This window comes from Parasteatoda tepidariorum, chromosome 1, assembly GCF_043381705.1.
Source record: "Parasteatoda tepidariorum isolate YZ-2023 chromosome 1, CAS_Ptep_4.0, whole genome shotgun sequence".
In the NCBI taxonomy this organism is placed as follows: Eukaryota; Metazoa; Arthropoda; class Arachnida; order Araneae; family Theridiidae; genus Parasteatoda; species Parasteatoda tepidariorum.
In genome coordinates, this window is record NC_092204.1 from 65501541 (window position 1) to 65529372 (window position 27832).

The 27832-nt window shown below is 26.5% G+C and overlaps 1 protein-coding gene across 8 annotated transcripts in view; it reads left to right on the forward strand.

The window, feature by feature from the left end:
* The window catches only part of LOC107452018 (carbonic anhydrase-related protein 10-like), a 482641-nt gene that overhangs the window by 16961 nt on the left and 437848 nt on the right, over window positions 1-27832 (forward strand). For 5 of the 8 annotated variants that reach the window (XR_001585143.4, XR_011636876.1, XM_016068290.3 and 2 more), the window contains exon 1: window positions 21078-21872. The exons of the other annotated variants lie outside the window; for them this stretch is intronic. Coding sequence is in view for 3 of the 5 variants with exons in the window: in XM_016068290.3 (XP_015923776.2) it covers window positions 21800-21872 (73 nt within the window). In the remaining 2 variants the exon portion in view is untranslated. Of the gene's footprint in view, window positions 1-21077; window positions 21873-27832 lie in introns of those variants that run through there. 8 annotated transcript variants of the gene reach the window in all.

Consider the following 27832-nt stretch of genomic DNA (forward strand, 5'->3'; position numbering starts at 1 on the left):
TCCATGTTAAAATTTTAGTTATTTCATGTATTTTCTTGTAGTTTAATATTGTGATAACTATTGATTTGGAAAACAAAAATGAGTTTTTAAAAAGTAATTAAAGCTTTTAATTCATTCAAAAACTTGTTCAATTATCACAGGTAGCATTTTTATATAACATTAAAGAAACTTCATTCAAAAATTTGTAAAGCTTATGATGAATTAAAAATTATTGATCTCTTTGAAAAAGAATAATTTGATTGAAATCATGCAAGTTAAAACTAGTTATTTCGGGTTATAAATATAATTATTTGGTGTATTTTCTTGTAATTTATTATAATATTGAGATAACTATATGTTGATTTGGCAAGGAAAAATTAGTTTTTAAAAAGTAATTGAAGATAATAATTCAATCAAACATTTATTCAAGTTATTAGAGATAGCATTTTTATATAACATTAGAGAAACTTTATTCAAAGATTTGCAAAGCTTATGATGAATCAAAAGCTTGAGATCTCCTTAAAATTGAATTCCTTGATTGGAATCATCCATGTTGAAACTAGTTATTTCTTATTTTAATTGTAATTTTTTTCTCGTATTTTCTTGTAATTTCTTGAAGTATTTCCCTGCTTAGTACCTGTTATTTTAGTGCTTGCAAAAGCATGAAGAAAACATTTGTTTCGAGGCAATTGATAACGATTTAATAAATTTCCTTCGTATATTTAAACTATTAAATGCTTTTAAAAATTATAAACTCCGTTAACAAGTACAAATGAAATTAAATTAGTTATAAATAAAAGACAGAATCAACTTTTATCTGCAAATTTTTTTAATGCATTATTTGAAAAATCTTTTGTATCGATTTTGTTATGAAAGTCGTCAAATTTCAATATAAAATAAGTGGATATTTTGTAGTTAATTATACTGAAACTTGTAAAATTCTAACTTCCATGACATTATAATTCTGTAGATAGCGAACATATTTAAATTATGCTTAAAAAAAATCAGAAATAATGAAAAACCATTTTTCAAAACTTTCTTTTTAATTCGTTGCGACAACTTAATAAAAATAGTTTATAAAAGCGACATAAAAATAAAAACCATTATTAGTTTAGGAAATAAAATGATGCATTACTCTGAAAGTTTTTCCAGTTTTCAGTCTCAGTTACAAAAAACGAAGACTTTATGAAACAGATGGGAACCTTCTCAAAATACAATCAAAAAAGTTAATTGAATAAAAAAAAGCAAGATTTGAAAAACCAGTCTACTGTATTCAAATTTCTGCAATAGAGTTTCTTCTAAGGTAGGGGGCGAAAAACGACTTGATTCCGTCACGGCAGCTAATTACAGATTTGAATGCAAGGTAGGCCCCGGGGTTAGAAAATAATAATCGTTCTTTCATCATCTAAGATACAAAGGCGGCTTCCTCAAATATTTGCATAGAATGTTAAAGAAAATAGAAAAACTCTTATATAGGACGATCCCTTGTATCTTTTTTTGTGGAGTCTGTACAAATTAAAACATTGCCAAGCATAGGTTCATTTTCATTTATATACCATTTTAGATCTGCAGAAATAATTGAAGTGGTCTTATCTTACGACAAAATAAATATTTATTCTTTTTTGAATTAACTTGTAAATGTGGCTTTAACTAAATTATTCTGAAACATAGTTATTTCTTAAGCATATTTTTTTCTCACAAATAGGCATAAAGGAACAAACAGTTTCACCAAGACTAACTTCATCAATGATTTTCTTGCCAAAATTTAGATTTTTTGAAAATTATAGAGTTAAGAAGTAATTGAAACTGTTTGAAAAGAAAGAGATGTGTTTTATTTGTAATTGTTTTTAGGTATAATGTCTGAATTACTTGGTTTGAAATGAATCTTAATGTACATATTTAAGACATAATTAACTGTTTTACTAAAAGAAAAGAGATATATTTTATAAAGGAATTTTTTACAGGTCTAATGACCGTTTTTGTTTGTTAAAATTTAGCCTTATTGTACAGTGCGAAAAACAAAAATCGGGCCATCCTGGATAACTTTTGATCTAATGATCAGAATCCTCAGGTTTTAAGACTCAATCGTGATGGTTTAAGGGGGTGACTTCAAATATGCTAATTAATCAGTGCATACAATACTTTAAGTTATGAACTCAGATTCAAAACATACTTTCTCTGAATAAATATGCCTTTTTTCCAATGGATTCGGATTTCTAATCCCAAAAATACAGGAGGTATCCGTAGGGAAATATGGTCTTAATAGTTTGGTCAGCAGCGCTGTCCAAGGTTTGAGACCCTCAATTTTAATATTTGCTTATTTCGCTACATCTCGAGAACTTTTTTAAGCGATAATTCGAAAACATTTTTTAGAAATATCTCGAGACACAATTATGAATTTTTTTTTATCCAAAACTAATTTCCTGTAAAAAATAACTTTCAGTAAATAATATTTTTTTAAAAATTTTATTTAATAATAATTCAAAAAAGTTTGAAATGTAAGGTATACAATATTTTGCATCATTTTAAAGAATGTAATTTCTCATGGCAAAATGCAAAATTTTAGCGAAATGGGTAGAATATTTCTTTAAAAAATTGAATTTTGAAAATATAACTTTTTTAATACTTAATAATATGCGAGTAATTAATTTAGCGAGTGTAATTGAGTAATAATTATAATTGTGCTAATTAAAAGGGTGAATTTAGGTGCAAATGCTTTATAAAAAATTATTTGAAACTGAATACCAAATAAAATAGAAATAAGACATATATAAAATCTTTATAATTTAAATAAAAATGAAAATATAGATGCGTGTTTGCGAACACACATTTATATTTTCATATTTATTTTAATTGTAAAGATTTTATATATGTCTTATTTCTAATTTATATTTTAATTTTTATTTTAATTTAAAAGATTTTGTATATGTCTTCTATTTTATATTTTCATTTTTAGTTTAATTGTAAAGACTTTATATATGTTTTATTTCTATTTCATATAAAACAAATTTGGTTTCAGCTGCCCTGTGCCTTTTTCCAATTTGATTTATTGNTGTAAATTTTTTATATATGTCTTATTTCTAATTTATATTTTAATTTTGATTTTAATTGAAAAGATTTTATATATGTCTTCTATTTTATATTTTCATTTTTATTTTAATTGTAAAGATTTTATATATGTCTTATTTCTATTTTATATAAAACAAATTTGGTTTCAGCTGCCCTGTGCCTTTTTCCAATTTGATTTATTGATTTAATGTTTCAATATGTTTATTTACCTCTTATGTATCAAAATTTACTCGTAAATTGAATTGAGTATACGATTAGATTACCAAATAATTAAATAGTAATGGCATTTTTAATTCATAGAAAAAAATTATAAATACTAATTTTGTTTTAATTCTGAAGGTCAATTAAAAGGTCAGGCAAAATTAAAATTGCATATATGAAGAAGAAATACTATTTATTGATCTATGACTATTAGAAATTTTAATGTAATGCGATGCTATTTTTAATGTTTCTCAAAACTATTTAAGATATTCATGTTGATTATTTGTGAATTTTTCATACAACTGAACTTATGTTTTTTAGACAAATTTCTGTAGTTTAGAAATTATCACATCAAGACAGCCAAGTTTTATAAAACGTCTACAGTTTAATCCCTTCAGTATTACACTTAGGATTTACGTTTTGTGCCGCATCCTACCAAACTAGTTAAGCCAAAATAGTTTTGAACAACTTTTTCTTTAAAAAGCTCCTGTACAATAATTGAATTAAATATTCAGTGCTTATGTAATGTAATTAAAACCCTACATTACAAAAAGCAAATAAATAAATAAATTAAATTAAATTAAATTTAATAGTCAATATAGAAAATAAAAAGGCTCTAACTATTTCTTTATCCTTGGTTTGAATTTTAATTTAATTCAATGCTACTTTTGTTCTATAAAATTGCATAAACTATTATTTTTAACTATCAATAACACTAACAACTAATTAAGTAATTAAAAACATTATTTATTAGTAAAGTCAAGCAAAAAAGCTTGACTTTACTAATAATGTTCTTAATTACTTAATTAGTTGTCAGTTTTATTAAACAGTTCTAATATTTAGGATCCTTAAGAAAATAAATGAACAGCAGAATCTTGCTAATTGCTGACACGAAATAGTCGTAAAATATGTTTGTGCAAAATTTTAAAAAAATAGTAAATTGCACTTGGGATATAATTTTATGAAAAAATTATGTTTAATAATTAGATTTGTGTTTATTAAGAATATGTTCCAAATGATGAATGGGATTTCAAAATTTCAAGCAATGCGAATTTTTAATGTCGTAAATGTAGACACGAAACTCTCATACTTGATAATTTGGGTTTGAACCTAAATTTTGAAAAAGAAAAAACTTTTCAAACAGTACCCAAAACATAATTTTTAAAAAAAGAAATAGTTTAACACTAAACATATCAGCACTTAATATATACCTATTTCTATCATAGCCGGTCAAATGAACGGACTTTGTTTCTTGAATGAATGTATGAAATATGGAAGTTAGGAAGGAAATAAACTAAAAAAAACTTTATTAAAATTAAACAAAATTGCATATTGCCAATTTTCATGTATTACAATCACAAAAAAAAAAAAGAATTTCTAATTCATTGCTCAATGCATTTTTACATATACAGGGTGTTTCCATTGTACATTTTCCGCAAATATACTTCTTTTTCTTCTAATTATAATTATTCTTATAAGAATACATAAGAACTATAAATCTAATATTTGTTCTTATAATTAATATTGTATCTTCTAAGAACTTGTGCTGTCTTAATTGTCTCGACATTTTTTTGGGAAAAAACTAACAGTTAGTTGGAAATAAAGTAAAATTATCGAAATAAAATATTAGATACTTACCAAAACATTTAGTTTTTGTCACTTTTTCTCGCACAAAAATGCCAATCTAAAATTTTAAGGTACTTTCTTGAAATTTGAATTCAGTTATTCTGATTTCAACTAATGGAATGTAATACGTTTAACACGCATTACAGCTTAATTTCTGATCCGATAACAATATAAAGCAATGAATTGTTCTCCCGGTTAAATGACTGGTTGTGGTAGAAACATGTATGTGACAAGTATTATTCGAAACAAACAAAATACAAAAAAAAATAGTAATAGAACATTAACTGTATATAATTGCAAGACAAAGTCATGAAGTCAAATTTGCTAAAACAATAAGATGATAAGCACATTTTCGCCGTGGTGGCTAGGGGATAGAACTCTCACCACCCCAGATCACCTGGGTTCGAATCCCAGCGGTGGTTGGTCAATACAAATAACGCACTCGGGTCGCAATGACTACAGTGCTGACGCAAAATATCCTCAGTGGTAGACGGATCATTGGTTAGAATCCCCTTGCAGTCAGACAACCCGATAGAGATTTTCGTGGTTTTCCTATTCATGTACCGCAAATGCGGGTTAGTTCCATTAAAGGGTCTTCCACGAGGACAACTTTCTCCTATTATTTTATCCAAGAGTTCCATTGTCTTCTGGATTGGGTTCGAAATTAAAAGGCTACTGAGTTGAACATCAGTAGTCATAAAATTAAAATTGAGTGGTTGTTCAACAACAGTTATAACAGGAATAAAGTTAAATTAAAAATTTTTTTTTAGAAAAAGTTTAAAAAAAAGTACCGGTCTCCAAATATTTTTTGCCTTTCTTTTCAAAGATATTAAATTTTTCTAGTACGAATTTAAGCTGCTAATTGTTGTTCAAAATTAGAAAAGTCTAAATAGCAAGTCGAGAATTCTAATTAGTATATTTGATTTGGATGTTGTAAACGCCAGAAAATTAAATTAGTTTCAGTTTAAATAAAAATTTTATTAGTTTGAAGCATAACTTCTGCAACTACATTTCTCTAAAGGCATAAAGGAAAAGATTACATAATTCTCCGTTCCGACTGCTAATTACAGAATTTAATGTTAGGTTGTCCCTGGGGCAGAAAAATAATAACTGTTCTTTCAATGTCTACGCAATAAGGAAAATACTCAAATATTTGCATAAATGTATACGTAGTCTTCAGAATTTGTTTTTATTTTGTATAAAATCCTCATTTTCTAATATGTCAGCAAAAAAGAAAAAAAAATAGATTGAATTGATTTGGCTACTTTTAAATTCAAAAATAATTCTTAAAATTACTTTTTTTTTCATCTTAATCTATTTTGTTTTCCTTCAACATTTAAGTAATAATTTAAAAGAAAAAGGCAAATGTTTTACAAGCATATTCTACTCCAGTTAAATCTTTAAAAAATAAATTTAAAAAATCTTTAAAATCAACGGCCACTTTTGTAAAAAATATCTATTTTCTATTTTTTATAACATTTTTTAAATAAAGATTTAAAGAAATAATTGCAATTAGTTTTAAGGTGACTTTTTTTTTCAAAAGTCTGTTCACATTTTTTCATAAAATTCATTGCACATTATTTCAAGGAAAGAATTTGTTTGCGTTATTTCTGCAATTGTTTATAACTTCTAATTGTTTTATTTTTTTAAACAGTTTTTTTGTAAAGGGTTTTATTATGCATTAAAATTTATGAACTCTCTATTTTGTGGTAAAAAAAAAATCAATAGTTTTTCAAATTTTGCCCTTATTTAAGTAATTATAAGCAGTTTAAATAAAAACTTGCTCAATAGTGCATTATGCATTATATAGCATTATATGAAAATGGTGCATTAATATTAAAATTATTTTTAAGGGTTTTGTATTTGCACTGTAAAAATGTATACTCAAATATCACAAAACTTTTTTGTTTTTGAAGAAACAGATTCTTGTTATATATGCTGCGAGTAAAAATTTCATCAAGGGGGCAAAATAACAATCATTCGATGAAACGAATTTCGTCAAAATTGATGAAATATTTTTTATTCTGTTTTTTTATCAAAGAAAAAAAAATCATGGAATCAAATGGGTGGTATTGTTAATAACTTTTTTTATGGGCACCATACAGATAGATCAACGTCACTCCAACAGCGCAAGGACAGACAGAACGAGAAATATCGTCAACTTTCGGCGTCTTTCGTTTACCTAGTTTCGATTGTCTAGTCTTCATTTTAGTTAAAAATCCCCCATAGTGCACTGCAATGAGGTTCTTAGTTGAGGAAACATTTTTCGTCATACAATTCGCGTTTCGCCACAAATCGTGATTTCGTGGCGAAATGACTCTCCGAATTAGCGAAATACAGCTCAAGGATTGCTGAATCAAAATTGTGGTTTCATCGTCTAATCAAAGTTAGTTGTCAAGTTTACAATGCTTCTTCACAGCTGTGTGTTGACTTACTGGTATCAAAATGCTTTTTAATGATGATATGTTTATCGAGAATCGTTAATATAGTACTAGAATGATGGTTTGCTGCCGTTTGTAGTACATGAATAATAAAACTGAGCAGCTTAAGTTAATGGCAATGAACTGTCAATGTGAAGCACAGGGGTTCGATTCTCAGGTGTGATATGAAGCCCAAAATCATAATGATACGCTCAAAATTTAACCTCCATAACCTTATTGACCCTGAATGGGCGGGTAAGAAAATACTTTACTTTAAATAATGCAATAGAGTTTAAGTAAAAGCAAGAAAAATGAGTTTAATTTTTTATGAAACATGAAAAAAGTTTTAAGTAAGTTAAGTTAGACTTTATTGTAAATAATTTCCGGATGAAATTACCGTATAAAGTGCAGGCATTTTGGATTTACCATCTGTCAAATTCATTTCTTCAATTAAATGTTGGACCGTGATTTTTACAGTAATATTTATTTAATTAGAGTGATTCAGTAACTTTACGGTAAGTGTTACTGCGAAAATTAAGGTATATCAGAATTTTTGGTCCGGTAAAAATGGATTTATCGTAATTTTTTATACTATAGTAATTTTAAGTCATACATTCTACATTCACTTTCTCATCAATTAATTTTTCTCATTTTAATTAAAGTTCTGCAATGCTAAACAAATAAATGATTATGAAAAAGTGAGAATTTAGTTTCTATTTTAACTTTTTGTTCAATATTTACCGATTATAAATGTTTAGACAGTATCAATTAATTGCCAACTAATCACTACAAAATTACGAGAATGAATTTTAATTATTCCTTTTCAGTTTAAAGTACGTGTTATTTATTTCTTATGTATTTTAGTAATTAACATCTTTTTTCTAAGCTATGTAATGTTGAAAAGAAATTTTTGAATGTTTTAATATAGAAAAAAAGTTATTTTATTAACATCTTAAGCAATTTAAACTAGAGTAATATCATACAAACCATATAAATTCCCACTAATTTAATTATACACCATCAACATTATTTTAATAGTTAATATCTGAAATACGAATTCGTCATTATTTTGATTTTTTTTTCATTTTTTAAACGTTCTAATATTTATTTCAAAAAGGTAATAATGCTTGAAACTTGAAAATATTTTTATACATTATTAAGATTACTTAAACGCGGCATAATCATTTTTAAGAAGGCATAGTATTTTAAGATTATAAATATTATGTTAAAAAATTAAAAAAATTAAAAATGGGATTTACTTTTCAATATAATATTTATAATCTTTAAATACTATGTCTTCTTAAAAAAGATTATGTCGTCTTTAAGTGCCCTCATTCGGGGCTACTTTGTGCAAATTCGAATTCGGCATTTTTCAAGTGCTGCTATTCAGTATTATGTTTATTTCACGTTAAAAATATGTGGAATTTGAAGATGGAAGTCTCTTCTATTACTACAAAAATTTTTTCGAATTTTAAAACAATCTCAGAGTGTGTTTNAAAAAAAAAATCAATAGTTTTTCAAATTTTGCCCTTATTTAAGTAATTATAAGCAGTTTAAATAAAAACTTGCTCAATAGTGCATTATGCATTATATAGCATTATATGAAAATGGTGCATTAATATTAAAAATATTTTTAAGGGTTTTGTTTTTGCACTGTAAAAATGTATACTCAAATATCACAAAACTTTTTTCGTTTTTGAAGAAGCAGATCCTTGATATATGCTGCGAGTAAAAATTTCGTCAAGGTGACAAAATAACAATCATTCGATCAAACGAATTTCGTCAAAATTTATTAAATATTTTTTCATTCTGTTTTTTTATCAAAGAAAAAAAATCATGGAATCTAATGGGTGGTATTGTTAAAAACTTTTTTTATGGGCACCATACAGATAGATCAACGTCACTCCAACAGCGCAAGGACAGACAGAACGAGAGAGATATCGGCAACTTTCGGCGTCTTTCGTTATCCTAGTTTCGAGTGTCTAGCTTTCATTTTAGTTAAAAATCCCCCATAATGCACTGCAATGAGGTTCTTAGTTGAGGAAACATTTTTCGTCATAGATTTGGGAATTCCCGTTTCACCACAAATCGTGATTTCGTATCGAAATGACTCTCCGAATTGGCGAAATACAGCTCAAGGATTGCTGAAGCAAGATTGTGGTTTCATTGTCTAATCAAAGTCAATTGTCAAGCTTACAATGCTTCTTTACGGCTGTGTGTTAACTTACTGGTATCAAAATGCATTTTAATGATTATGTGTTTATCAAGAATAGTTAATACTGGTGGGCTGCGCTCCCTGCTCGCTAACGCTCGCCAACCCCCGAAAATTGCTACGCATTCTTATATGGTTTGCTTCGCAAACCAAGATCGCTTCGCTCGCTACTAACTTAGGTACATTGCAAATGCACAAAATTCTAAGAATTCAAAATGATCATTCAAATCCATATAACAACGTTTTTTTTTTAAAAAAATTACTTCTTTTTAGTAAATACTAAGTCATTAAAATAAATTTCAATTCTAATAAATGACATGTAATTCGTTAAATCTATTAGGAATGTGCTATAGTATAAAATCTTAAAGCGTAACAGCACGACTGAGACTCATTTTTCAATCAAAAACTGATAACAATAATAAAGCAAATAAATTCGCGATATATATCAAAAATCGTCAAATAAATTCGCAATATATAAATTCGCGAAAAAAAGCGCTCTCGACAAAATACTAGAATAGAGATCTATCGACAAAGACTACTCACTTCTGCCTAGCTTAATAGTATGAGATTGCTCAGCTGATAATGCTCTCTCTGGTTATTTCAGTTTCCGTTTTTAAAAGCGATATATGTTGAGCCCCATCAGCTAGATTTAGCATGTGACATTTTCAGAGGCAATCATTGGTCGATTTCCTAGCGTTGCCATTCGGGGAGTTGCAATGAGGCTTTTTTTTTGTCGCCGTGTAAGAGAAATATATATATAGATAGTATTAGAATGATGGTTTGCTGCCGTTTGTAGTGCATGAATAATAAAACAGAGCAGCTTAAGTTAATGGCATTGAACTGTCATTGTGAAGCATTGGGGTTCGATTCTCAGTTCTGGTATGAAGCCTACAAGCATAATGATGCGCACCAAATTTAACCCCCATAACCTCATTGACCCTCAATGGATGAGTAAGAAAACGCTTTACTTTAAATAATGCAATGGAGTTTAAGTAAAAGCAAGAAAAATGAGTTTAATTTTTTATGAAACATAATAAAAGTTTTAATTAAGTTAAGTTAGACTTTATTGTAAAAAAATTTCTGGATCAAATTACGGTATAAAGCATTTTGGATTTACCATCTGTCAAATTCATTTTTTTTATTAAATGCTAGACCGCGATTTTTACAGTAATATTTATTTAATTAGAGTGATTCAGTAACTTTACGGTAAGTGTTAAATTAGAGTGATTCAGTAACTTTACGGTAAGTGTTACTGCAAAAATTAAGGTATATCAGATTTTTTTGGTCCGGTAAAAATGGATTTATCTTAATTTTCTATACTATAATAATTTTAAGTCATACATTCTACATTCACTTTCTCATCAATTAATTCGTCTCATTTTAATTAAAGTTCTGCAATGCTAAACAAATAAATGATTATGAAAAAGTTAGAATTTAGTTTCTATTTTAACTTTTTGTTCAATCTTTACTGATTATAAATGTTTAGACAGTATCAATTAATTGCTGACTAATCACTACAAAATTACGTGAATGAATTTCAATTATTCCTTTTTAGTTTAAAGTACGTGTTATTTATTTCTGATATATTTTAGTAATTAACGTCTTTTTTCTAAGCTATGTAATGTTGAAAAGAAATTTTTGAATATTTTAATATAGAAAATATTTAATTTTATTAACATCTTAAGCAATTTAAACTAGAGTATTATCATACCAACCATATAAATTCCCACTAATTTAATTATACACTATCAACATTATTTTAATAGTTAATATCTGAAATATGAATTCCTCATTATTTTGATTTTTTTTTCATTTTTTAAACGTTCTAATATTTATTTCAAAAAGATAATAATGCTTGAAACTTGAAAATATTTGAAGTTTTATACATTATTAAGATTACTTAAACGCGACATAATCATTTTTAGGAAGACATAGTATTTTAAGATTATAAATATTATATTAAAAAATTAAAAAAATTAAAAATGGGATTTAATTTTCAATATAATATTTATAATCTTAAAATACTATGTCTTCTTAAAAATGATTATGTCGTGTTTAAGTAATCTTAAAAAAGTAAATCCCATTTTTAATTTTTTTCTGAGATAATAAAATTAACAGTATATTTACATATTTACCTTACATTCGCTTTAAAATATATAAATAGGAAATAAGTCTGGTTTTTCTTGTTCTGCATCGTTTTTCTCTTCTCGGCTACAGCGATTTTTCTAGTTTTGTTTCAAACTTTTCCAGTTTTCGTTGGAAACTTTACTTTTTATATATCAAATCACTTTTGTTTCTTCTCATTCAAGTCTTGAAAATAGGCGCCTACTTTTAAGCTCTTAAAACATGACGACTGTTATTTCTTATTTATATATTTTTGATTCGAATGAAATTTTAAATCGGGTAATATCTTACACCCACTTTAGTTTCTTGGAATCATTTATTTAAAGTTAATAGCAGTTTTAACTCCAAGTTGAACTTTTATTTTTCGCTGGCATAAACCTAAGAAAATTAAGTTTCCAAAGATAAAATATCAATTTCAAAATATTAAAAGCTTTGAAAACAGCAAAAACTTATTCCATTTTCGAAGATTCAAGATTAAGACAATAAGAAATAGAATCGCAAAAATTTAGCAAAATTGTTTTTCCTTGTTTAAATTATTCTTCACTTCAGCTTCAATTTTGCTAAAAGAAATCATTGAGAGGAAATGGGACATTAAGTATGCAACAAACTGTCAAAATCCAACAGAAAAATTTATAAAAGGCTGAAAAAGTAAATATTCTATCGTATCGTTGCTATTAATTTAGTAAAATAAACTTCTCTTTTCGGGGGGTTAATTCTTGCTGTTTTGAAAGACGGCTAAAAGAAAGTATCGATTCTTCCCCATAAGGAGGAAGTCGATTATATTTCGTGAGTAATGATTCATTCTTTTTTTTCCTCCAGCACAAAAATGAAAAAAAGAAGTAAAAAACAAGAAACGATAAATGCTTGAAAAATCAATCCAAGATTCTTTTTTCTGTCCAACTTTCTTCGTTTTATATCATTATTTTTTCCTAAATTGGCTATTTCATAGAGTTCGTAGAAATTTACTAGTCGCTTAGCAATTGTGAAGTTTATTCATTTAAATATTTTGATAAAAATAAAGTGTGGTGAAGTTCATGTTTCATAAAAGAGCTATATATCTCTAATAAGCTTATAGATGAGTATTAATATCTCTGTTTGTGGCATTTCTAAAAAAAAAATAATTTTAGAAGTGTGTAAATTTTTTGTGTCCAAAAATGTCTATTCAGTGTCTAGTTTCTGTTCAGAAATAAAAAACAACAAAACTGATTCATTTAAATATTTAGGTTGAGAAAAATATTTACCTAAGAAATTGTATAAAAATCTTTGTTTTATAAAAAGTTTGTTTAATAAAATCTTCAAAATATTTAAATTAACATCATTTAAATGTACATTTTAAAAACTATTTATCTTTTTATTAATATAAAAGTTCATTTTTAAGATTCATCTCATTCTAGTGTCAAAAATACAAAGTTTATTCATTTAAATACTAAAAAAAGTGAAATGTTGTTTGAGAATTACGTAAAGTTCTTGTTTACGTAATTAAAGTTTTTGATAACTCTAAAAAGTTCATTCATTAAAATATTTGTTTCGCTTGAAATGAAATAAATAACTTAGGAAACGTGAAAAATCTTTGCAACTCTAAACTTCATATTACTAGCTATTTTTACTTCGGAGTTTTTTATGTTTTTGCTTTTACTTCACTTTAAAAAAAGTATGGTATAAACTACCAAAATATAATAGAATTTACCTCATTTCTGGATTTATGGGAACACCAAAAAGCTAGGTAATTTTCACCGAAGCTCTTTGTTACTGCTTTTGGAAAAATTAACAAAAATGTATGGTTTTCATAATCTGTGATAAAACTGATAACTATGATAAAATTTGCTAACTTATATCATGATACCTTAGAGCATAACCTGAAATCTATAAATTCGGTTAAATTTACTTATCAGTTTCGTGGTTGTTACTAACAAATATGATTTTGAGAACCAGAATTTCTGAAAAATCGTTGCCATATATAGGCGTAAAAATTGTTAAATAAAATGCTTAAATTCGGTGTGATTTGGTTACATTAATCTAATGTTTTTCTTCCTAAAGACAAATCTCCTCATTCACTTGTGTAAGTATTTTTCTTGTAAATTTAGAGCGTTAAATACATTATGGTTATAATAAATTGAGTGAATTTTTCTATAACAGCTACAGATAATTACGTTTTCCACAATACCAAATAGTCTTAGTGAATGAAAAACTTTAATTTCACTTAACTATCTATTGAATACTTAGAGAGTCGGTTATATATGAATCATTTTTAATAATTCTTAAGACGTGTTTAATATTTTTGCCCGAGATGTTAATGTGAAAAATATGCTAATAACACTGCTAGAAATTTTACAGAAAATAGGTTAAATAATAATTTATTTAATTGTCAAATAACCATAAATAAAATGGTATTCAAAGTGTTAAATGCGAGAAAAACCGTTCATTAATTGCTTTTACCTAATATGGTTAATCAACCAGAATTTTATCGCCCCAACTAAGTCCATCTAAGTGAAATCACTTAGTTTCTTGCAGCTGAGCGTTAGAGCCGAAAGTGCAAATTTGTCAGTTTCATAGCCGGCGGAACGGGGGTTCGAGTCTCAGCGTTGACGCCACAATCAACAACAAATAAAGAGTTTCCAGTGTTCTGCACACTCAAGTTCCCATTAACTAATGAAAAGTCCAGCTTAAACGTCCAGTTAAATTATTTTTCACAGATTTGAAACCATGCTACATGCAAATGGTTTAAAAACGGTATAGATTTGTATTTATGGCTTTATAACCATATTAGCTGAAAACGGTTTATAAACTGTAAAAGAAAAAAGTTTCTTTAACGTAAAATTTACGGTTAATTGGATGGACGGACTGCTGCCGGATATTTTATCATAATTCTAGAATGAAAACAGTGAAATAAATATCAAATGCTTCCTGCTAATCGTAATCTTGTATGGAATTCTGCCCAATTTTAAAATTGAGCACAATTTAATCTGAAAAAATAAACAACTTACTAATGGAAAGTCCCGGTATTGTTACATGGCGTTTTGCTAGCTTAATAATTGCGAAATTCCTTTGTGACTAAAAACTTTTACCGTAACGATGCTATTTATGACTTATTATTACAGGATTAATTAAAAAATATTTATATATCTAATAACTTAACAACACAGAAAACACTAGGTTTTTTTCCCCTTTTTCTTCACTGGCGTAACGGCACCGGGTGGGCCCTGACTTTCCTCAGAATTGCATTCCATGCTATCCTGTTCATGACTAAGATTTTCCTATTTGTCATTAAACTAGTTTTCACGCCTTTTCCCAGACAGTGAATCTACTTAAAACTTGGTCTTACTTTTTTCGGGTACTCGATGGTTTGGTCAAGGAGATTTTAGGGTTTCGGTCGTCACTGTAGGTCAGAAGGTATTCTACAAATTTTAACATTTGTATTGAAAAAAATTTAACGTCTGTTTTCTGTTCTTTAAATAGCTTATAAAATTCCGAATTTCTTCTTCTCCAATTAATTGTCACACTTCATTCCTTCAAGAATAATTCTGAATATTTTCTTTTAAATGTAGCAAGCAATATAGCAAGCGTCCTATTTAATCTTTTCTTGGTCTAGTTACTAGACTCTAGTCCATGTTTCAGAGGAAAGTATAATTGGCTATCTACCGGATTAAGGCGAGGGAGTTTCGGGGCTGATGGTTAACTTGGGATTCTACCCGTCACAAATTAGTCAAAAATGATCACACACTATAAACAATACCGGATAAAATTACGGTTTAAATTACCGACCCATTGGGTGCATCATTCCTAAAATCAATTCTTGCCGTAAAATATTATACCGTAATTTTTAAAATACTGCTTATTTAATTCGAGTGATTCAGGGATTTTATGTTAATTATTATCGAAAAAATTACGGTAAATCAGATTTTTTTTGTTCTGTAACATGTTGTGGTAAAAATGGATTTTACAGTGTACATTCAATCATAATTCAATTTCGTTTCGTTTTAAAATATTCATTTCAAGTAAAGCGTGTTTTACAAAAATGCAATAACATTTCTCTGTGTAATTTTTGGGCTTCTTTAGAAATGTTATTTTTCATTCTGTTAAAATACATTAAGCTAATTTTAATACAATATCACTGAACATTAAAGCAACAGGTTAAAGCAAAAGAAAATATGTCCATCATGAAATTATAAATACTGTTTAAGAGTGCTATTTAAGTAGTTTTTATGTACAAATTTATAAAGTTATTAAAAAGATCTAAATCACGCATAAAAATACATACGCAGTTTTTTTCTTTCCAGAGCTAACATCTAAAGAAAAAAACAGTGTTAATTAAGAAAAATAAACAAAGTAAGCTAAAATAAGTCAAATTTATATAGCATCTATTGAAAAAATGCTTATATAAAGATCATCAATTGAAATAAAGTAGAGTCATGGGAGCTGATTAATTAAAAATAACACTCATTATCATTTTTAGTATTATTCTCATTATATCCCAGTATTTTTTAAAGATATTTTTATAAAGGAAGAACTGTTGTGTGGGGAAAGTAAGTCAGAGGAAAAGGGGAAATGCTTAGAAGAAAATGGTATTCTCATTTTTTTACAAAACATTTTATATTGTTACAATGCTACAACACCAGTAAAATTTTAATTACTTTTTAGGTGGACAAAGCTTTTTTGTCAAGACCAAAGTTCAGCTAATCTAAACAAAAGATAAAATAGGAGAATTAATTTGCATAGTCGGTAATATAGAAGAGTTGGAGAAAGTCAGATGAAAAAATTTACGGAACATGTGATCATAAGGAAATACATTAAATTGTTCACACCAAATTAGAATTTTTTTTTCAGTTTATGAATTTTCAGAACACATTTTAGGAAGAATTTGGATCGGTTATCAGGCGAATAGAGAATTATTTTATCGCGCAATAGACAAAAATATTTTGTTTTAAAAACGAACACGATATATTTATCGATGATATTATCGATGGTAACACAATATTTAAAATCATCCCTTCAATATTTCTTCGATTGAAGAATGATGTCTCTGATTCACATTTTTTTCCTCCACAAAAACAAAAACTTTTTTTCTAATACTTACAATAATAGCAGAAAGAACCCAATTATATTTATGAAATTTTTCACAAACATGAAATCTTTCACTAAAGGTCTGAGTAAACTAATGATTTTTTGTAGTTTTTCACAAAAATGGATCATAATTTTAATATTCTCACCTATTCACAAAATTTTGAGAATTTTTCAATTTTGCAAAACAGTTCTTTTTACGAAAATCAGGAAGAAATCAAAACATAAAATGTATTTTTAAAATTTAAAACAATTAAAAAAAATCAGCTTTACTTACCTACGTTTTGAAGCCCCTGATGAGGCAATAAAGTAATTTGAGGGAAGGCATTACAGGCCAAGTGGATCTCTTTTATTTTATTCCACGAATTTTTTTACAGAGAAATTTAGTTTTCACAAATTACTCACTCTGAATAAGCGTACCTTTTTTTCGTCGGATCTGGATTTCCGACTCTTAAGATATTTTTGGGTAACAATAATTTTGCCTGGAGAGGAGTTCACTTTTTTTGTATTTTGCTACATCGTGAAAAATTTTGAGACTAAACAAAAACATTTTGCATGCAATTACAAAATTTATAATCCAAAGATAATTTCATGTAATGATAAATTCTTAAGAATTATTTATTATTTTTGTTATTTCATTTAAAAAAAGCCAAAAAAAGTTTGATTTGCAAAGTATACGATTTTTTAATAACTTCAAAGGATATCATTTTAAACTATAATACACAAAATATGAATTACACCGGTTAAATAGTGTTTGAGTTATTCAATTTTGAAAAATCATAAACTTGAAATTTAATTTCTGAGGAACTTTGTAAGTGATTTCGTTCAAATTTTGTATTTTGCTATGTAAAATTACTTGCCTTAAAATGGAATAAGAATACGTCTATCCTAACTATTCTAAGTGTTTTCTTCAAATTTTAATAAAGAAAATAATAACATTTATAAATAGTTATTAAAAACTTTTTTCTACATAAACTTATTTGGATAAGCGAATTTTATAATTAAGCTCAAAATTCCTTCGATACATTTAAGAAGATCTCGAGATAAAGCAAAATACATAAAAAACGATATTGCCTTAAGTGGTTTTAGAAGTCATGGTGGCTCAGGAGATAGAGCGTTAACCTTCCAATGAGGTGATCCGGATTCGAATTCCAGAGATGCTAACGTAAAATATTCTCAGTGTTAGACGGACCATGGATTAGAGTCCCCTTACCGCCAGGCTAACCGTGTGAGGTTTTCTTCTCTATGTAGCGCAAATGTGGATCTAGTTCCATCAAAAATTTCTTCCAATACTTAATCCAGGAGTTTCCTTGTCTTCTGGATTTTGTTCAACCTTGAAAGGCTACGGAGTTGAACCTTAGTAGTCGTAAACCTAAAATTAGGTCGAATGTTCAACGACGGTTGTAAAATAAAAAATAAGTGGTTCAAGCTTTCGACTGCCCTCCGGCCAAAATTATCGGGACTATATTTTTCAGATTATGGTTTCCTCCCTCCTCTCGACTATGGTTATTTTGTGGAGCAAGATCGAAATTCGCCAGAAAAAAACTTATTCATTTAGAAAAAGTTCATTTATGATTCCGATTACGTAACTTAAAATATGCTTTAGATACATTATATTTAGATACATTGCTTGGTGAGTTTAGGTAAGATATCAAAGATAAGAATTTTTATAAAATTTACATAGACCAATGTAGTTTTTCCTTAAGCATTTTATTTGTTATTATTCTCTCCTCGATAAATTACTTCACATCCTCTCCATTAATCCAATTCATTTATTTCTTTTTAAGACTTCAAAAGTAAGAAAAAATATTACTATAAGACTAATGTATAAAAGACATTCATTCCATAGGAACAAAAGTATTATTTCATAAAATATATAAAGATTGCCATAAAAAGGAAAAAATATTGAAGCTCGTCCAAGCAAATGTTATATAATGCTTATTAAAAGATACGAAATTAAAGATTAATCTATTTTTATACCGAGAAGTTACTTTCAATAAATATTATTGAGTAATAACCATATTGTTTAAAAGTACGAAATAATTTCCTTATTTCGCTTGTTTGCTATTGATTTTTGATTATCATGCCGTCTAATTTTTGATATTCTGTAAAATGAATGGGTATTACATGGGGTATATTTTTAATATATCCCATGTATAGGATATATTTATATATAGGATTGATATGTAGGATTATAGTATTTACATAGGATATATTTTTAACTGGCAAATGTTTTTATATGGCAGAAAACAACGTAAAAAGTTTAAAAATTGATGCACTGCTGTTTCTATGCTGTATAAGATCCTCCTCATCAGGATCAAAACTAAGAAATTCTGAATGCGACTGCTGATTCTTAGTCATGTTATTGATGATTGCACTTGCTTATAGTCAACTGTCTGTCTTCTTATTATTCCTTTAATTTTCATTGCTCTTCAATTAAGTTCAAAAAGATAATTTTCACTTCATCATACATTCTTCCTATGCTGTAAAAACTGTGGTTTAATACCTATCTGAAATCATTATTGAAAAAACCAAAAATCATGTGAAGGATTACTTTATTTCAAGTTAAAATGGAATCGAGCGTTTTTACGAGGAATGCAGTTATATCTTAACAACAATATTTGGAAAGCTTATCCCGATTTTCAGCTCTTAGGTAAAGAAGGTTGCGTTTTTCGGGGCTCCGTAAGTTTGGTGAATATTCATTGTATATTTCGATTATTTTGAAATTTTTTCTGTAAATGCCGGTAGAGTATATTTTAAACGTATAACAAATGTCTTTTAACCCTTATTAGAAGTTTAATGGAAAACTATTGTGCACTTTCAAGATAAGGACAATATGGCAGCCAAGAGGGTGATTTGTTTACAAGAAGTGGGAGATCTTCTTGTAAGATTTAATTGACAAACTAGTCATAGCTCATTTAACAACGAATAAATTTCAATCATCTTTACTAATTTGTATGAAAAACTGATTCCGGTCAATTATTTTCAAGTAATTTTAATTTTTTTTGTCGAATTGATTTCACAAACTACTCGTATAAGCACTTAAAAAATGCAATTGTGCTGTTAGTTATATAATAAAAATATTTATGCTATTATGAAGTTTCACATAAATCTGTCAATTGCTTAGATAATTTTAAAATATTTAACTTCTATTGACTTTGGTTTTGTTCGAATTCTTATTAATATTTTATCTGTGCTGTATGGAAGATTGTGTACGTATTTTGATTAACAAACAAAATGTATTTTTAGAAATATTGTATATATGCATTTATGATCCTTGCCTGACATTGTGTCGAAAAATAACTCTATGAATTCGTGTGTGACATACCTAACAGTAATCATAAACTAGTATTGCTGAATAACATTACTGAATATCATTACTGAATTAAAAAAGCTGAATAGTATTACTGAATAACAATTATGGTAGAGATTACTTTACACCAAGTAGTGTGATAGAACATTCTAGGAATTTCACTGCCCAGGAACTTATATTTAGTATTGGTGTAGTGATACACTTAGTGAAGCAATACCTTGCAGTAAAGTAGTTGCCACCATTTTTGGTGTTCAAGTACAAGTAATTTTTTTACAGTGTTAGGTATAATACTTACATGCTTGACGGTATATGGTAATCTATATACTCCGGTATGGTTCGGTATACTCCTGTATACTGCATATGCTAAAATGTCTATTTCACATGGGCTGAAGTTTCTTTTAATATATCACTAAGTGTTTTCTAACTTGCTGATAAATTATTTTCTGTATAATTATATTCAGTTTGAAAGATCTATCAAATAAATTTAAAGCTGAAGAATTCCCTTTCTTAAAACGCAAAAAATTGGAAACACTTCCAACATAAAACGGGATCAATGGTAGCAATTTCATATTTAGTGAATTTTTTTACTTAGACTAGCAAACGTCTAGGTAAAAAAAAAAGTATAACACTTGTTAAATAAACCTGAAGTCAACAAAAGCATTTTGTTGTAAAGCGAAAAGAAATGAAATCGATGCTTTTTAAGTAAAAACTTTATCTCTGAAATTAACTTTCTCCAAAACTAATTTTTATATTAAAAATATATTCGTTTATTAGTAAATTAAGTTATAAAATAATTACGCACAAATATTTGTACTAATAGGAAAATGAAACTCTGGAAGCTTTTCTTGCGAAAAATTCCAAACTCGTTCCAACTTATGATTCTGATTCAATTGGTGGTGTTAAATTATTAATGCCGCTCAAACTTTCATGCACTTCGCAGGACAAAACTCCGTTTGTCGTCAGTCGAAGTTCAAAATCACTCCTAGATAGAATCATGTTCATTCAAGTTTCCATTCGCTGTGATCGATGACGTCACTAGCCGGCAGCGTATAAAAGAAGGCCTCCTTACTCTACAGGGATCGATCCTTATTCAGGAGTCAAGCTGTGAAGGGTCTTTTCCTGGCGACTTGTGCAGCGTTACGCGGGACAAGTTCCCGAACCATACCGGAGCGCGGGACTTCCTTTTCCCGGAAGAAAATTTCCCGTTTCTCAGGTTATTTCGAAGTTTGGGGGTTAAAGTTTGCCAACATTTTTATGCAGGAAATATTTTCCATAAAGAACATATTTGAAAAATTTGTGGTTTGTTATTTGTAGTAAAGGATACCATAAGAATCATCTAAAATTGACACATATTTAAAAGTAGGACAGATAATATATTTAAATATAGTAGAATCCTAAAAAAAATTCTGTAAAATACTTTTTGCACAATTTAAAGGATATTGCTTGCAATATATAGTTATGAAGCTACCGACTGTACAGATTTCAATTTATTGAATCATGAAACAATCAAAGTTGAATCATGCAACAGTTTAACATTTTTCGCCGTTGTACACACTTTCTCAATCTTAAGTCATGTATAAGCACATAAAATAATTTAAAACTTGATTGATCTAATACATTTTTATTTTATATCTAATAACATCAAGATTAAGAAGAACTTATGGTTGTATATAATTAGCTTGTACAGTAATTGAACAAGAAAAATGGTTGTACACTTCAAAGTGTTAATTAATTAAAAAATCAAGTTTGACAGGATTAACAGATTCTGTTAAAGTGAACTGACTTATTAAATAAACCATGTCAGTGGGAAAAAATATCTTGATATATTTCTTGTGCGTGAATTGGACATTTAAAGCTGTAAATTCAATTGGTAAGTAAAACAATGTTTTGATATAAAATTATGATTATTATTTTTTAAATTTGCATCATTTAAATTCTTTGTCTACTCACAAAATATGTAAAATAATTAACACAAATGCATCAAAGGTATTTAAGGTAAAAACAAATATTAATTTATTTTAAATCATTTTAGCTTCAAATTCACTTATGTATAACTTATACTTTTGTACTGACGGGATCAGAAATTAAATTGAACTTGAATTTAAAAATCAAGTAAATTGACCTGCAATTCTATAAACTCAAATTATGATATCAGATGTACTAAAAATTTTAAGATTACGCTTTCCTGAGGCAGCTACGAGTGAAACAATTTTAAGAATAAAGCAATCATTAATTGTTAGCAAAGAATATTTCAAAACTTTATTATAAATGACAAATAGTATAAAAAAAAATCCTAATATTTTTTTCTACAAGAATTAACATAATGTGAGATAATGTATATTATGAAAACAACTAAACAATATAGTTTCATGTAATTCATGAGAAGATTTTTTTAATTTAAATATTGTGAAAATCATTAAATGAATTTTTCATTTAAGTTTTGGGAAATTCATAGGCTGCATTATTTTAAGAAAAATAAATGTACTGACATTTTTTTTTAAAATTTATAAACAGTTACATTGACATAGATACTGACAGAAAAGATAAAATAAAAAAACCCACACATATTGTGAATTAATAGATCATAGATTTGGTAGAAAATAAATTAAAATTCTCATTTTATTATTTATAATACATACTTGAGGCATGTTTAAGGATAATAACATATGATCTTTATTGTTAAGCATTTCATGCCATGTTATGAAAAAGTAGCTAATTTAAATCAGTTTTGTGTACTTCATGTGGAGAAATAAATAGACGCGCTCTATAAAATGCAATATGCTAAAATATATTTTGCATAATAAGCTGTAATACATCACTACTATAATGTTTAAATACAATCAATTTGTGATTCCAATTTTCATAAGGTTTTAATAATTAAAAATTCCTTAATTGCATTGAAATTAAATTGAAATTAAAGTTAAAACATAATTTGAAAACCTTCAACATTTATAGGAATGTAGGGAAACACTTCCTCTTTACATTAAATTCCAGTTCTTGATATTCAATGAAATTATATATTAAAATATTATAATTTATAAAATTGTAATAGTTATTTTATTTTATAAAATTATGTATTATAAATTTATACATTATGATAAAGGAAATGATACATAAATATAATAAATATGCAGTGAAAAAAATCCCCCGTGGTTCTACAATTACAAAATGTACAAGAACTGGTATGCTTTTTATAGCGGTATATTTGTTTTAATTCTTTTTTGTTGTGTTTGAAAATGTTATATTTTCTTGTTAAATCATGTACGGAAAACATAGTATTCTTTTTGATATTTCAAAGAAATTTAAATTATAAAAAAATCCATTTTTCTTCGTTTTAATTAATTTAATTCTTTCTTTTAACAAAATTTGTTATATAAATCATCATAATCATGACTCAATGGATAATATCTATATATTTTGTTTCTTAAACGTCTGAAATGATTGCATCCCTTGAAATTAAGAAAAATGATGATAAAAGTTCTTAGAAAACATTTAATTATCAAAACATTAATGTTTAAAAAATTACAACATATTAAATTATATTAAAACATTAACGTTTAAAAAATATATTGTGCTAAATTATTGTACTAAACTTCTAAAGATAATTCAATATATAATAACATAATAATAAATGATACCAATAAAATATTTTTTTCGAAATCGCAGTAGAAACCGGAAAATTTAATATTACACTAAGTTCTGTACATTTTTGCAACCATGCATTGTATATTAAAACAAATATTTATTTAAAAATAATTATTTTTAAAATTGAATAATTTAATCAATTTTATTCATTCGTCAATAAAAATGCATCGTATTTTCAAGAATAATTAAAGAGGTAAGCAGGAAAACCTTTATCAATAAGATAGCGTTAAAATGTTTTGTTAAAAAAGAATTATAAATGCATAAACATGAAAAATTTATTTGTAAAACATTTTACTTCTAAAAACGTTAAGAAATTTTTAGAAAAAAGTGTAATGATGCATAATGATCGACTATAACATGTTTAACTTAGCTAAAGTGTGTTATCAAAATGTTTTCTAAATATGTTTAAAATAAGTTTTTAACAGTATATTGCATAGTGTTGAGTTGCATATAAATGTATACCATATATTTCGTTTCCTCTTTCTACCGTATTAGAGGAGTACATTTTTTCTTAGAAAATAGTTAATAAGCAGTCTGTTTATAATTATTACGGTACTTTGCATTGATGAAAAATTAAAATTTTGTGATAATTGATTTAACTTCTTCTTAACTATTACTTATTTATTTCTTATTTATAATCTGTTTAAAATATAACTTTCGAATGGAAAGTCTTTATAATATGTTTCATTTTTAATATACTAAAACTACTTTAATTATATACTTTAAAAGAAATCTTTTTCCGTTAATTTCAAAAAGAATTTTTTTTTTAAACTTATATCTTTTTTTTTAAAATTATTTTTTATTAATTTCCAGCACTGTTCAGTGCTTAAATTATTATAAAAAAATAATTAACAAAAAGTGCTGTGCAGCGATGGTTATAAATTAGTTTTTGTATTATTTCTCAATTGATTTATCAATTGATTGTTTTAATAATTTTATTAATTGAATTATTGACATTTTATATTAAATGATTTTTTTTAATCCACAAATACATATTAGAATAATAAGTGAACTGATATTTTTTAAAAATTGTTAACAAGCAAAACACTTTATAAAAATACTAAAAACGCCTATTTTTCAACTTTTTGCGAGAAATGCAACTATCATGTGACATTCACATTACATAATTGCTTCATGTAGGAATTCAATTCAATGAATCAAGAATTTAGAATGAATGCATCAAGAATTTAAAATCAATGAATCAACTAAATTTTTATGTTTTTATTATTTAATTAAATGCTTAAAATGAGGACTATTTAATATAATTTAGTTTTGAAATACTTTAGGTTTCAAAATCATATAATTTTAAGCAGATTTTTCAAAAAAAGTTAATTATTAAGTAAAATCAAACTTTATATATCAAATTTGTTGACTTCTCTAAGTACATGTTATTTTTTGCTTTCATATTTTCTGCATTTGTAACACTAAAATTCTTTTTGATTGCACATATCTTAATCTAATAAATAAAATAAACCGCAATAAATTAAAAAATGAAATATAATAAGAATTGAAATATTTGTTTTACACAAATATATATAGAAAAAGAAATTTACATGCCTTTAAGAGTACATGTATATTTATATATATGTAATTAATTTGTATATTAATCTATTGAAAATTCAGAATGCTTATACGTTTGTGTATTTTTTGCTGCCTAGCAAAAGAGATGAGTACAGGATAAAATTGCAATTTTTGGCTATACTATCGACTGTATCAATATGACAAAAGATACGGAATATAGTTATTAATTATTTTGATTTATTGATGAACTTCGAAAAACATGTTTTACTTGATCTAATAACGTAAATACACTGGGAAGTGGAAGAAATAATAATGAACAATAAAATTTTAATCTGTTTTGCTTAAATAATTGTATTGGTATATCTCTTTGTTTTTTTTTGCATGATTTCATGGTGTTGATTAATACCTATTTACAGATTATTTACTTTTTACAACTCTTATAAACATTCAGCTTGTTATGCATCAATGTAACTTCGGTAAAAGTCAAAAATTATTTTCTTAACGATGTTCCCATAATAATTTACGTTTAATAAAACTAGTTTAATGAAGGTCTTATTAAGAGCAAATAAGGAAGCTTAAAAACTTCTTATTAAACAGAAACAATTTAAGTAAAAAATTGGTATTAAGATTAAATTTTAATAAAGAGTTTAAAAAAGCATAATCTCATTAACTAAGCAAGAATTTTAATTTATCATAACGGTTCCCTTTTTAAGCAACGTCAAAGCACGTGTTTTTTATTTCAAGTTTTAAATATTTAATTGGAAATTTTATCCAAGCTTCAGCATTGGGTTTGGTTTAGCGTACAGCAAACAAGTGTTTGGAATTTCTTTGTAGGAAATTTGATCCACATTTAAAGAGAAAAAATTATATAAAATAGCATCATTTTCTCTTTTTTATCAATCTAACACTACTAATTTATTCAGAATACCATGTTTTTCATTTTTATTCTAACAAGCCGGTCTCAGACTTTGCATGAAAGCATTAACTTATAATTGTTTTGTACGTTACTGTTTCTTTTTTGAATCATTAAACGATTAATACATTAATTGCCTCATGTTTGTCTTTTCTTAAAAAAGCCTCAAAGTCTCAAATTTCGTATGAAATTGTTACTTTTTCTTCATCCACCTAACGCTACTAATTTATCCATCACATCCTACTTTTATTCTAAAATTTTCGAGCAGTAACGTTAAGTCCATTTTTCTTCTTAGTTACTCAGTTGACGTGATTAATACATTCATCTTATAATATTTATCATTTTCCAAAATAAAGAAAGCTTCAATTTTTGCCGAGACAACTTATGCTATTAATATCATGCCATGTTTTTCGTTTTTCCAACAAGCAAAACGTATGAGAATTACTGAATTACCTTTTCTAATTTGTTACTCAACTAACGCGATTAATACATTTATCACATCATGTTTGCTTTTTTCTTAAAAAGCGCATCTCAAAATATGTAGGAATGGATAAAATTACCTTTTATTTTCACATTAAATTCATTTCAATGTAAAATAAGGACTTAAGACATTGAAATCTAAAGTTGAAAAGCATGAAGTTTCAGAAATGAAATATTAGATTAAATAAAGAAATTGGATTTAAAACTTGGAAAATAATTTACAGAGCATAGATTGTTTCTGGAAAAAAAAGAAAAGGAAAATTCATCATAATATAAGAATTCTTTTGATACTCTAAAAATGACACCGAGTTCATACTAACTGATTTAAAATGCATATTTTATTTCAATGCGACAGATACAAATTGAATGCTATACTTTTAATCAAAAACTCTTATTGTTAATAATTTTGGTCAATTTTATGAGATAAATTTATTATTTCATTTCATGAAATAAAATAACTTTTTGAAATTCTCAGAATTTAGAAAACAAAAAATTTTAAATTTATTTTTTTATATTGCTCTATTATGCAAAATATAATTTATAATGCTTCTTAATTTTCCTAAACAAAAAGGTTTCAATAATATGTTAAAAAGATTAAATAAATTAACATAGGTTAATTTGATGAAAAAATATTTTTGCTCTTTGAAAAAATATTTCGTCTCAAAAGCTAACAAAAAAAAAAACATTAAGTACCTCATTTGCCTTTCGTTTAATACAATATTTTAGTTTCATCTTGTAATATATTTTTAGAAATAAATTCAATGCCAAATTTTATAATCGAGTTATTTTGAATCTAATCCCCCAAGATATTTTCATTCAATCTCAGTATAAATGAAATAATACAATAAACGTTCCTTTTTTCTATTTTTAATTGCAAAACTGAGATCATTTAATCATGTGTAGGCGAAATCTAAATTACAAATTAAATCAGTTTGAAAAAGAATCCTTTAATTGATAATTCTCGCCAAGTTCTAATTTTATCACTTTCATTAATAATTGCTTTGTTGAAATGTTTAGAAAACGAAATCGTAAAACTGTTGGACCATTTCCATTGTATTATCTGTCTTTTTCAAAATTGTAATTCATGAATTTTCTATCACTGTCTCACTAAAAATCTTATTTTTTGTTCAATTTCCTGTTAACTAGCGCAAATACTAATTTACGCATAAGGATTAATTTTTCTTAGGAACTTTTCGTACATATCGTTTTGTGGACTATGCAAAAAAATTTTTATCTGCCTTATTTTATAAATACTTTCAAATAAATTATAA